The 12758-nt window shown below is 32.0% G+C and overlaps 2 protein-coding genes across 4 annotated transcripts; both read right to left on the bottom strand.

The window, feature by feature from the left end:
* Positions 1–428: 428 nt before the first annotated feature.
* On the bottom strand, positions 429–2656 carry LOC120359514. 3 transcript variants are annotated; one of them, XM_039457243.1, is made up of 4 exons: positions 2525–2656; positions 1457–1661; positions 1194–1368; positions 429–786 (listed from the first exon to the last, which is right to left on the bottom strand). In XM_039457243.1, the coding sequence occupies exons 2-4, from the start codon at positions 1659–1661 to the stop codon at positions 585–587; spliced, it is 582 nt and encodes a 193-aa protein (XP_039313177.1). In that variant the 5' UTR covers positions 2525–2656; the 3' UTR covers positions 429–584. The 3 variants fall into 3 exon arrangements, with proteins under 3 accessions (XP_039313177.1, XP_039313176.1, XP_039313178.1); XM_039457242.1 differs by lacking the exon at positions 2525–2656 and adding an exon at positions 1788–2487; XM_039457244.1 differs by lacking the exon at positions 2525–2656 and adding an exon at positions 1788–2503 and having other exon boundaries at positions 676–786; positions 1177–1368.
* A 3173-nt stretch (positions 2657–5829) lies between these two features.
* On the bottom strand, positions 5830–9830 carry LOC120359537. The gene is made up of 6 exons (XM_039457398.1): positions 9541–9830; positions 8560–8784; positions 7163–7862; positions 6832–7064; positions 6241–6412; positions 5830–6160 (listed from the first exon to the last, which is right to left on the bottom strand). The coding sequence occupies exons 3-6, from the start codon at positions 7422–7424 to the stop codon at positions 6009–6011; spliced, it is 819 nt and encodes a 272-aa protein (XP_039313332.1). The 5' UTR covers positions 7425–7862; positions 8560–8784; positions 9541–9830; the 3' UTR covers positions 5830–6008.
* Between the last annotated feature and the right edge of the window lie 2928 nt (positions 9831–12758).

The raw sequence follows: 12758 nt of genomic DNA, 5'->3' as shown, positions 1-12758 counted from the left end.
AAGAATAGGCTTACTACCTCCAATTTTATTACAATTGTTTTGCATTATAATTACAATATAATAATTTTCTATTTAATTTTGTAGCTAAAATGAATGAAATGAGGCGTCAAAAGAAAATATTATTGCTTCTTTTATTATATATAAGAAAAAGAAGAGAGAAAAGAAATTTAAGTGTATTATCTAAAAGAAGGTTTTGGGTACATCCTATTCTTAAATTAAAACAGCAACAAGGAGATTGGCATAATTTAATAAATGAAATGAGATTACAAGGAGACAAAACATTTTTTAATTATATGAGAATGACATGGAACACATTTGACACGTTATTAGTAAAAGTAGGACCAAGCATAATGAAAATGGAAACAGGTTGGAGAATTTCTATTCCAGCAGCAGCTAGATTAGCAATGACAATACGGTATGAATACATATACAATTTATAAAATTTTTTAATTTGACAATGATAAACTTACAAACATTTGTAAACATTAAATTAACAATATTATATATTTTTTAGTTACTTAGCAAGTGGAGATGGGCTTAACTCGATTGCATTAAACTATCGAATTGGTAGAAGTACAATAACACTAATAATAAGAGAGACTTGTGAGGCCACTCAACAAACACAAACTTCGTTTTGTTTGTACTTGCTGAGCGATTTTTATTTTTTTTCTTATATATGTATTATTATTAGAGGTACCAGCGAGACTAGATTCATCTGAAAGTGATAACTGTGTATCACTTTCAGACTGAAAATCTGGATTTATGTTTTCCAGATTACTTATAGTTCTGAAATAAATTTTTAAATAAGTCAAAATTGGAAAAGAGAAAGAGAAGTTTATTTCACTATATAAATTGTATGAAAAGAAATCATCAATTTATATGTATATCAATTATATAAAAGATAACATAATGAAAATGTTTTAATCAAACATTCAGCAAGATAAACGTAATTATGTTGTCCTTTGTATTGTATACATAATATATAATACAAAAAATTAACATAATACTATATCTGTTATGTCTACCTAGCTGAAAATGTCCGATTAAAACATTTTTGATAGAGAGAAAGAGAAAGAGAGAGAGAATATATGTGTGTGTAACAAGTTCAATAAAATATTTTTTTATGTCACACACACACACACGCGCGCGTGCACACGCACACACACACCAACTTACTTATTAATTGTACATACTTTCTATAATTCACTGTTGGAATTAGAAAACGTAAAGTGTTATATAATGGCCAATTGCTCTTTTTTTTCATAGCTCCACTGCCACTTGGTATATAAGTTGTTACGGAAGAATGTTCCCTGACAAAGCGATCCCTTAAACTTTTCCATTTTATTTGGTTACTTCCAGCAGGTGTTCCTAATATACAGAATTTGTTATAAAACATGATTAATTAAAAAAATATATTTTAATAGGTACACATATTAATTACAAATAATAAATTTACCTAAGCAAGTATCAACTTCACACCATAATGTTTTCAAATGTGCTGGACCTCTAAAGTTGTAAGGCAATTTGGAATTCCATAAGCCTTCCCTTACAAAGACTTCTGCAATTAACCTTTCGTTATAATCATCGTAAACATTGTTATCTTCTATGTTACATTCGTGTTCTTCTCCAATGTTTACTATAGTATTACAATCATTGCACATCTACAAACAAAAATTAAATAATAGAATTAAAAACTTATAATGAAAAAGAATGTTATTAAATTATTTTTATAATTACGTAACCCAAAGTAGCATAACCTAAAAATAGTAATAATTTATTTTATTTACTATTTCAGTATTAGCCATTTTACACGAGATAACATTCGACACTCTCGTCGCAAAAGGATTACAAATAACAAATAACAAAACGATAACAATGATTCCAATAATTTTTTGACGTCTATTGCAGTAAATAATTCAAATACAGACTATACAGAGCATGAAGGATACCGTGATACCGATTTCTCGAAATTACCGATTGCAACACGATTGCAATTTGTAATCTAAATGAATTCACTGTGATCGGTGTGATCCGTGATCCTTCGTACAATTTTCTGTCTTTTACATCTATTTTCAAAAATTACTAGAAATCGCTACTTCCGTTTTTATATCGCGTGACAAAAGTTGGATTGATTTCAACTTTTGACGTGCGACAGAAGTTATGTATCTATTATTTCCGGAAAAATTAAACGCTGATTGATCAACGCGTGGCTCACGCGTTATTCCCTAGCATTGACGCGTCCTGTGTGCATTCAGCCTTAGACGTTAGCGGGGAAAGGTATTCAAAGGTTCCTTCCACATGTTCTGAGACTTAATTCGTGCGTAGATATCAATAAAAACGCCGCCGGCAGACAAAGTTCAGGCGCCACAACTGTCTTAAATTTAATTTTTTGAGGAATATATATACCCGGCATATACCGCCTATTTAATGTACTAAACCTCCTCAAGGTTTACTAATGGATTATACTCAATTTACTTAAGGGTCTCAAGGGCTTTCAGATCTATTCTATAGATAATAGACACACCTCGGCATGGCTCGCTCAACGTGGCTCAACAGGAACAGGAAGTAGCTGCTCAGTCGCCGGTCGCCGGTCGGCCACAGATCGTTCACGTGACGCTGTTGGTATGTTCTTTTCACTTCAAATGCAGTTGAAAAGAACAGACCTGGAACTTACGATAGTGACCTAGTTTACACCGAACACTTAACACGCATACTAACAAGTAACTTTCTATTAAATTGTCTTAATTTCGACAATACGTGTAAATGTATACGTGATATCTATATTTAATTAATTATCTTGATTCATATTGTACCAGCTTAATATACTATTCATTAAATTTATTACTAAAATTAAGATAATTGAATAGAAAGTTACTAAATATTACGCGTATCAAGTATTCGGTGTAAACAAAGCCAGTGGCCTAGCTTACATCGAGCACTTGATACGCGTACTATAACTCGTAACTTTCTATTAAATTCTTTCTATTAATTCTTACTTTCGACGATGCGTGTATACATGATAAATATATTTAATAACCTTGATTCATATTGTACTAGTTTAGTATACTAATTTTTAAATTCATTGCCGAAATTAAGATAATTTAATAGAAAATTATTATAATAGTACGCGTGTATCAAGTGTTTGGTGTAAACTAGGACAGTAAAGAGGAACCGATAGTACATATTATGTATACATCAAAACAGTATAAAAAAGAATAAGAAAAGCTACGCAACGATACCACTAATTATTTTATTTGTATTTATCATAAATATTTACATAAATATTTTTGTAAATATTTATTCTTCATTTATCATAAATATTTTGGAAAATATTTAATAAATATTTTAACAATATTTTAGATAAAGATTTTTATAATCTTTTCCGTCATATATATAAAATATTTATAAAATATTTTTATAATATTTATAAAAAATATTTATGATAAACGTTTATTACTATTTATCATATATATTGTGTGCTATCTGGGACCTTCCAGTCATAATTTTTTTCTTATATATTCACTTTTGGAAGGTAATTAATTTGGAATGTAATATTTAAATTTCAGCGTCGTTTTGCTAAAAGTTGGACTGTGTTGAACTTTGAGCGTTTATCCTCTGAATTTGCCAAATTGATGAAAATTGGTGGAGAAGGGGTAAACGCCAGCGTTTAGTCGCTAAAAGTTGAACTGTGTCGAACTTTGAGCGTTTATTCGCTGGATTCGCCAAATTGATGGAGAGGGGGTAAAACACCAGCTTTTATTCGCTGCGTGAACTTGCGCCTTTATCCTATTTCCATGGATACAGTCTTGGTCAAAAGTTTTATGTTTCAAGCCTCATTCGGTAACTAATCTTGCGAAAATTTATGTCGGGAAACGGCGGATGTAACAAGCGATGGCAAGAGGAGGGAGCGAAAGGTTTGAGCGATAAGCGGCAACACAATCATAGGCAGCGATTTACGACCGCCGAAGAAAATAGACTTCTCGTTAGTGAGGTAGATTCGAATCCTTATCTCCCGGTCGCATGCTGTAAATCAATTAGATTTACAGATATCTGATAGGACAGCGCAAAGATGTTTACACGAAGCAAACGTGCACTGTTATCGTGTTGCACATAAAATTGCTCTAACAAGCAAATATCGTGATAATCGCGTCACTTTTGCGCTGCATCAGTTAAATACAGCTTCACCGGAAGATTGGGATCAAACTATTTGGACGAACGAGAAGGTATTTTGTTTGGCGCATGATCGACGCCTACATGTGTGGAGGCCTGAAAACCATCGTCTTGATTCAAAATACGTAGTTCCTCACGAGCGGAGTGGGCGCATCACTTGTGCTATATGGGGCTGGATAAGTGCATATTGTCCTGGAGAATTAATTGAAGTGGCGCCGCCAATTGATATGGACGCCTTCGAATATGTGAATATTTTGAAGACCCTGTTGCTTCGCAGCGTTCGACAAATATACACCGAAGACGTTATATCGACATTTCGATTAATTCAGGATAATAGTGCTGTCCATACTGCTCGCATAGTAAAAGAATGGTTCGCTCAACATCCAGAGATTAAAGTTCTTGATTGGCCACCTAAATCCCCGGATCTCAATTTAATTGAAAATGTTTGGGGAGCAATTGCGAATTCGTGGGATTGTGGACATGAGAAAACTAAAGCAAATCTGGTTGCGCACGCGAGAAACATATGGGAGGGCTTAAGAAATAAGCCTGAATATTTTGAATCGTTAAGTGGTTCAATAGAAAAACGTTTGCACCAAGTAATTGCACGAGAAGGCTACTGGACTGACTACTTAGTTGGTCTCAGTAGTTTTAAACGGTTCTTTTCAGAACCACCAAATTTTTAGACAAAGGAACACTTATATTTGCATAATTTTTCAATAAAAAACATATTTTTTTATTTATAATTTTATTAAATGACCTGCTTATTTTTTCTTGTCTTATACATGTTTCTTTTCATTGCCGTTTATTTCTATCTAAATAAATATATAATTCAAAATACATACGAAATGTTTTTCTCGATAAGTACAAAGATACCCAGTGAGAAATGACAGGTTGAAAAAACGTCAAATCAACGTCTAAAAAACCAGTTGATATAGACGTCTAAAATTTGGTCTATTAGACGTTTTTGTGTCTTCTAAATTAGATCACTATTAGACGTCTTAAAGACGTTCAATAAACGTTTATTAAACAACTATTTGACATTTATGTAGACGTCTTAAAGACGTTCAATAAACGTTTATTAAACGACTATTAGACATTTATGTAGACGCCTTAGAAACGTCTTATAAGCGTATTTAAACGTCTACTACGTTTACACGTCATCATTAATTGGGTTTAGCAACACTCGTAGTTATGAAACTGACCAATTACAGTCATTCCATTCTTCAGATGAATACTTGTAATTAACCAGTTTTATAACTACCGATGTTATTAAACTCGATTAATGGTGACGTATAAACGTAGTTTTAATAACGTTTATTTACATTCGTTTCTATTAATATACAGCTTTAAAAAACTTGTAAAAATGAATCTTGACTAATCTTTTTCCGCCCAATAGTCAGTAAATAGTCGTAAAAAGCACATAAAATGAAACCATTCAGACAAGAAAACACACAGTTGAACTAAAATTTCCGACGTGGCATTTATAAATAGAATTTGAATAAAATAGAATAACAAAATCGCTTTAAAACACTTGTAAAAATGGGTCTTGACTATCCTTTTTCCGCCTGTCAGTAAATAGTCGTTAAAAGTACGTAAAGTGATGCCTATTCAAAATTCAGGAAAACACATGGATCTTGAAAGGAGTGAAATATGCTTTTATGTATTACTTCAAAGAAACTTTACTTGCGGTCCATTCTTACAAATTTGGTAAATATGAGATAAGTCAAATTTTCACAATGGAATATATAATAATGGAATGACATACACAACATTTCGTCGTCAATCTGTCACGTTTCTACTATAGCTCTAATTTTGTCCGCGACGGAACGTTACTACCGTCAATACGGAGTTCTCGGTGAGGCGTCAGGAGTCTTAACAGGAATATATGCAATTTCTTGCTTCCGATGTGGAGCTTGCTTCAACCAATTTTGACATGCTCTCTTCAGTTTATTAATGTAACAATTTTCTTTTTTATTACACATCACAGCACCTGAAATGAAAATTTATATTATCGTGGAATTATTTCTAAAAATATCTGTAATCAACGTGCAGAAGAATATAAAAATTTACCTTGAATTAGATCCCACATATGACATTGTTCAAGAGGAATTTTTGATGAATTGGGATCAAGACCTTTAAAATTTATGTTTTTTGCCAAACAGTTGTACATTAATTTTTTCATCACATTCATCGTTGCTTTTGTTTCATCTGGATCACTTCCATAAAAACTAATATATTTAATCTATAAAAATATAAGAATAAAGGTCTAAGGATATAATTTAGAAAAAAACAGAATACAGAAAGAGCTACGATCATAATCATAAATAGAATAAATAATACAAAAAAGGTACACCCACGGTCATCGATTCTGTCGCTCGGGAAGTTTTCCAAACTGAGAAGTCACCATCTTTCTACATACTCGCAGTTCATGATTAATGTAACGACTATAGCTTATTGGTCGTTATGTTAATCATAAACTGTATGTAGAAATTTAAGATAGTGACTTCTCAGTTTGGAAAATTTTCTGAGGGACAGAATCGATGACGCTGGATATACTGTGAAATTAAAAGTATTTTAAAACGTATAATAAGAAAAGAGAACACAATTTTTTTAAATACTGAGTGTATATATAATCATTATGTATATGTCAATATAATTTACCGTAGCTGACATATTTTCTGTCTCTCTCAAGTATTTCTCAAATTTTCGAAGATCATTTATAGATTGTAGAGGTAAGGCAGGTAAATTATTGGGTCTATTTATTTTTTTCTCATGAGGCAAAAGGAAAGTCATTAATTTTGTTTGATTTATTATTGATACATCAAGCTTGCTGCTGATTTCGTCCATTCTAAGATATATATTGTTTAGAATTGTTTTTATATCTTGGTCAAAATCTGTAAATATAATGTACTTTTAGAGAAAGGAAGACTAATTATAGATCGAATATTTATGATATAAAAGTTAATCAAGATTATTTTTTTGTTAATAATACCTAAATTCACAGAATGTCTTTCTAAAGATGGAAGTGAAGTTTTTTTGTACTCTTTTCTTTTTCTTACAACTTCTGTAGTACAATCTGAGTTTAATTCTGTGTTAGATGACTCCGTAGACATTAAGTTTTTGGGAGAATCAGTCAGAAGTTCCTTCTGAATCAAATCTTTGCTGGAATTTCTTCGTTTGTATTGAATCTGCATCAAACTCTTCTGCCAATTCAGATGAGTTACTAGAATAAGATTGTTGTATGATTGAAACATTATTTTGCCTCTTTCTTGTATCTTGCATTTCCTTTTCTACTGATATTTTAAAAGGAGAAGTCTCTGCTATAATAGATTTCTCAGAAGAGCAAACTTGTTTCGGAATATTTGTAGAAGAAAAATGCCTCACGTTGGTCTCTTCAAAATAATTTGAAACCTCTTGAAAATTACTATAAGACGAAGACTTTTTTTGTTTGTTATCACTTCTTTCTTTTCTTGTATCAAGTTTAGATTTAACTTTTTCAAATACAGCTAAATTCTTAACTTTAGCATTATCAGTTGATATTACGTTCTTTGAAGAAAAGTCTTGTTGAGTAGATATCTTATCCACATCAATGAAATTAGTAGAAGACGTCAGATTCTTTTTATTAATTAAAGGTTGGTCCCTTAGATTTTTTTGTACATTATCAGAATCGGGAACAGGCTTCCGATTGCAATCTAAAATACAACTATCTCATAGAACTTTTGTTTTCCGTTTCAGAATATAAAAATAAAAGTTAATATCTAACAGCGTTTTTGATTGCAATGGATTGAATCAATTTTTAATCGATATTGTATAATATCACATACTATACTTTGCTCTCTTCATTCGATTACATTCATGTCGGCTTTAAATCGATATCATCACAATTTTGTTAATATTTTCGTTATTATTTGATCTCAGATCGATTGAATTTATTGCAGTCAAAAATGTAATAAATAAACAAGAATTTCTGATAAATTGAATTCTCATGCGTAAGTTTAACAAGTAGCAATAAGCATTACGAATAAAATGTTCGGCAACAGGTAGAAGAAAATTTAAAGAATAATTCTAAATGATAAAGAAAAAATTAAGAATAACAAAAATGCGATATCAAGGTTTCAATTTTTAAATATAAATATTTAAATATTTACATAAAAATATTTAAAGCACGTGAATATTTAAACATTTGTAACTATAATAGAAGCGAATTATTAACTGCAATTTTATTTTTTATATTTTATTATTTAGAATTACTTTTTAAATTTTGTCTAGAATGTTACTGAACATTCTGTATATTGAACATTTCATTAAAATATCATATATTTATATTATACATACAAAAATTATTGCAATAGAAGAAAAAGCATAAAATTTCATTGAATTAAATCTTACCAAAAACAAAATCTTTTACACTGGCTTTTGTGATCTGAGATGTAAACGGAACTTTCGGAGGTGCAGGAAATTTGCTCTTCTTTCGAGTTTCAGGATCTGAATCACTATCACTTTGTATGACTTTAGAAAATCGCTTTCTTTTCCCTTTCCCAAGTTCTTGTTCCGTTTCATAAGCTGAATTTTCTTCGAAACCTTTTGCACCTCTTCTAGCGTCGAGATAAAGATCTAAAAATATACAGTTGTATGTAATAATCAAGTTTAAGAGACAAAATAAAATTTTGAATATCTCAAAACAGGAAAGATTTGAAGGAACTCTTATTAATAATTTCCTTTTACATTAATTGTTTTAATATAAAACTTTTAACAAGTTATTGATTATGTGTTTACTAATATGTGAATAATTATATTTAATAAACAGTTGTTATAAGAAAATAAGATGTTCCATTATATAATCAATAACTTTTATGTCATATGATGATTATAATGCAAAGTAAATTAGTAAATATATGTGTATACGGTTATACATAAAATGACGACATTTATATGAAGTAATTTTTAATTGAAAAATGTATATTATCAGAAAATAAATGACAAGCGCGCATCTGTATTGTTTATTTTTGCAACAATTTTATGTAATACAAATATATTTAAAAATATTGACAATAATTCGCAATAATTTAAGATTTTTTGCAAAATTTAATTTATAAATGTAAGCCTTTTTTCGCATGTATTGTACACGCACGCATGCATGCTTGATAAAGTGATAAAGAACAAGCGCGATCTAAATTCAACGTTTTAAGGATATCACCGAAAGTCTAACTTTTTAAAAAAAAGGTTATAAAAACTGTTGTATATCACGATGTTCATAGTATTTCAAAGGAAAAAATATACTGGGCATTTTTGTCGTGTTTACAGAGTGTTAATATAAAAAACTTCTTTATTGTATATACATATAGATAAAGCCAAAAATATAATATTTACATGACTGTCCAACTTTATCTTCGCAACAACCGTTCTTGCTAAATGGGAACAATGGGAAGCAACACAACACACGCAACACCAACAACACCTTTACGTATCGTAAAACAATCTGCACTAAAATTCCGCTAACATCGGAAAACAAATGATAGGGAGATAGCGCGCGTGTAGGCCGGCTCAGCGCGCTTGCTCAACGGTCTCGAAGTCCGTTCTTTTAGCTTTGCACATGTAAAAGGTTCAATTGAAAAGAACAGACCTCGAGATGTTGTGTAACGCGCTCACAATTTAAAAAATATATTTGATGGAATAGCTGCACCAATTTAATAATTGTAAACTACAAAATTGAAAACTGATCATCGATCCCTTATTTAATTTCTTAATATAATTATAATTAAATGTATAACTTCATTATTAAATAAAAATATTATATGTATTTACATAAATAATTTATAATGTATCGAAAGTGAACAAGAAAAATAAAATATAATAGTTAATGAGTTTTATGTTTTACAGTTGACAATTCTTGAATTTAATAGATCGACTAATTAAGTTAACCAGAAATAGTAAGATCAATAATGGAATTTCTATAAGAATGCTTTTACAGAAATTTAATTTTGGCAGTATTAAATTAGTCAGTAATTAATTTTACTTATTTTGAGTATTATGTACAAAAATACAAATAACATTGCTTTCAAGCATTATCGAGAAAATCGCAATTAAAAAGTTTTGGGCATTTTATGAATAAGTCTTGCAAGAAATATGATTTGGACGACAATAGAGATGATAAGTTGAAAAGACGTCTATTCGACGCCAATGTCATTGATGGTTGATATTAAGGCGATGCTAAACGTCTAGCATCGCCTTAATATCAACCATCAACGGCATTGACGTCGAATAAACGTCTTTTCAACCTGTCATTTCTCACTGGGTATAGACCTATAATATAACGAATCTTTACATTTCTAAATTAAAGAGAGAAGAAAGAAGGGTGAACAAATAAAGAATTGATTATTTATTATTTTTCTTAATAGTCTGTATTACTTCTGTGTCTCGAGGAGCGTCTCTTCGAAATGCGCGCGTGTTCAGCATTGCCAAGTCTGCCTGCATAAATCATGTCGATAAATTAGACTCCTACACTGACCCGTCGAATCAATGACGGGCAGTGTATATAATATTAATATTTAAAAAATTTAGCTTTAACTGTAATAATTTAGAGCTTTCTGATTTTAAGTGAGTTCGGAAATTTCGAACATACCTTCAGTTCGAAAAGGTCGAACTATTTGACGTTCGATCTTGAAGTTCCAACTGTCCGAACTAGTCGATCACCTAATGTTTCCGAGCACTAGTTCGAACCAGGGGGTAACAAAAATTTTAAATCTCTTTTGATTAATATGATTGATCAATTTTTTTGGTCAACTAGAATTTAACCGGCACGGCAGCAAAATTTTGTTGGGGTCTGTGGGACTACTATTGTAAGTAAAATTTTGTTGTAACCTTCCCAGCAAACACAGTTACATAACGGCAATGTTAATAAAATAAAATCGAAAGTAACACGCAATATAACATGCGCGTTACATGTAATGTCCATGTTAGTTGTAATTTCTCACTCATAAGAAAAATAACAGTTACATAACAGTTGTATCATATTTGTAATACAACCCTGCCGAAAATGTACGATTAAAACCGATAAAAAAAAAGTAATCCAAATCGATCGGGATTTCTGCACCGAAAATATAGTATTAAAACCGATTGAAAATAAAAACTCAATCGAAATCCAGATAGATTTATTAAAACAGAATACATTAATGTAAATGTAATTAATGTTTAATTTACAAAAAATATTAGGAGTACAAATTGAAAACCGCCGTTTTTTGTCAAAATTTGAGGATTGATTGTTGAAAAATGGTTACATACTTATTCTTGAAAGTATTGTCCATCGCTGGTCACTACTTTCTCCCACCTTTCGGGCAGCATACGAATCCCGCGTCGAAAAAACTGCTCGTCTTTTGCGGCGATCCACGAATCGACCCAGTTTTTGGCCTCTTCGTAATAATGGAAGTGCTGCTCAGCCAGGCCATGCGCCATTGATCGGAACAAGTGGTAATCTGAAGGGGCGATGTCAGGAGAATACGGCGGATGAGGTAAGACGTCCCATTTCAATGTTTCCAGATAGGTTTTAACGACCTGAGCAACATGTGGCCGAGCGTTGTCGTGCAGCAACATCACTTTTTCGCGTCTTTGCTCGTATTGCGGCCGTTTTTCCTGCAATACTCGGCTCAAACGCATTAGTTGTGTTCGGTAGAGAGCTCCTGTGATGGTTTCACCCGGTTGCAACAGCTCATAATAAATCACGCCGAGCTGGTCCCACCAAATACACAGCATGAGCTTCGAGCCATGGATATTTGGCTTGGCCGTCGATGTTGATGCATGGCCGCGGTAGCCCCACGATTTTTTTCGCTTTGGATTATCATAATGGATCCACTTTTCATCGCCGGTTACAATATGATGCAGAAAACCCTTCCGTTTTTGCCGTTGGAGCAGCTGTTCGCACGCGAAAAAACGCCGTTCGACGTCTCTCGGCTTTAATTCGTATGGCACCCAGTGTCCATGCTTTTGGATCATTCCCATGGTTTTCAAACGATGTGAAATAGCTTGTTGAGTCACGCCCAATGAATCTGCAAGCTCCTGTTGCGTTTGAGATGAATCTTCATTCAGTAATGTTTCCAATTGTGCGTCTTCAAACTTTTTCACCTGTCCGGGACGCTCCTTGTCTTCTACGCCGAAATCACCACTTTTGAAGCGTTGGAACCATTCTCGACACGTTCTTTCACTAATGGAAGCCTCACCATAAGTTTTTACAATCATTCGACGCGCCTCAGCCGCAGATTTTTTCGGATTGAAGGTAAAAAGCAAAACTTCCCGCAAATGACGCTTATTGGGCACAAATTTCGACATTTTCGATCACAAAAAAATATATAACGCCGATAAAAATTCACAACTGCAATGATAAGGAATTGTTGCCAGATGCCCAACCTTACATTTAAAATTTTTGATCTAACGTTTGGCGCCAGCATTTACCGCTGGCGCCATCTACTGGAAAACGGCGGTTTTCAATTTGTTCTCCTAATATTTGTTGTATCCTTTTCGTTAACAAGGATTAAAAAAAGATTAAATTTGAATTAAACATTTCATTTAAGTACAAAATTAAATGACAATACAAA

Source organism: Solenopsis invicta, chromosome 14, assembly GCF_016802725.1.
Source record: "Solenopsis invicta isolate M01_SB chromosome 14, UNIL_Sinv_3.0, whole genome shotgun sequence".
Taxonomy (NCBI): Eukaryota; Metazoa; Arthropoda; class Insecta; order Hymenoptera; family Formicidae; genus Solenopsis; species Solenopsis invicta.
The sequence above is the reverse complement of the archived record's forward strand: the minus strand, read 5'-3'. Positions and strand labels throughout refer to the sequence as shown.

Excerpts from the sequence above, each read along its gene's own strand:
- LOC120359514 (XM_039457242.1), bottom strand. Across the intron at positions 1,369-1,456 it reads TGAAGTTGATACTTGCTTAG|GAACACCTGCTGGAAGTAAC; the intron begins GTAAATTTATTA and ends TCTGTATATTAG. Across the intron at positions 787-1,193 it reads CCAACAGTGAATTATAGAAA|AACTATAAGTAATCTGGAAA; the intron begins GTATGTACAATT and ends AATTTATTTCAG.
- LOC120359537 (XM_039457398.1), bottom strand. The coding sequence starts at position 7,424 with ATGTTTCAATCATACAACAATCTTATTCTAGTAACTCATCTGAATTGG. Across the intron at positions 6,413-6,831 it reads CAGAAAATATGTCAGCTACG|ATTAAATATATTAGTTTTTA; the intron begins GTAAATTATATT and ends ATATTTTTATAG. Across the intron at positions 6,161-6,240 it reads TATGTGGGATCTAATTCAAG|GTGCTGTGATGTGTAATAAA; the intron begins GTAAATTTTTAT and ends TTTTCATTTCAG.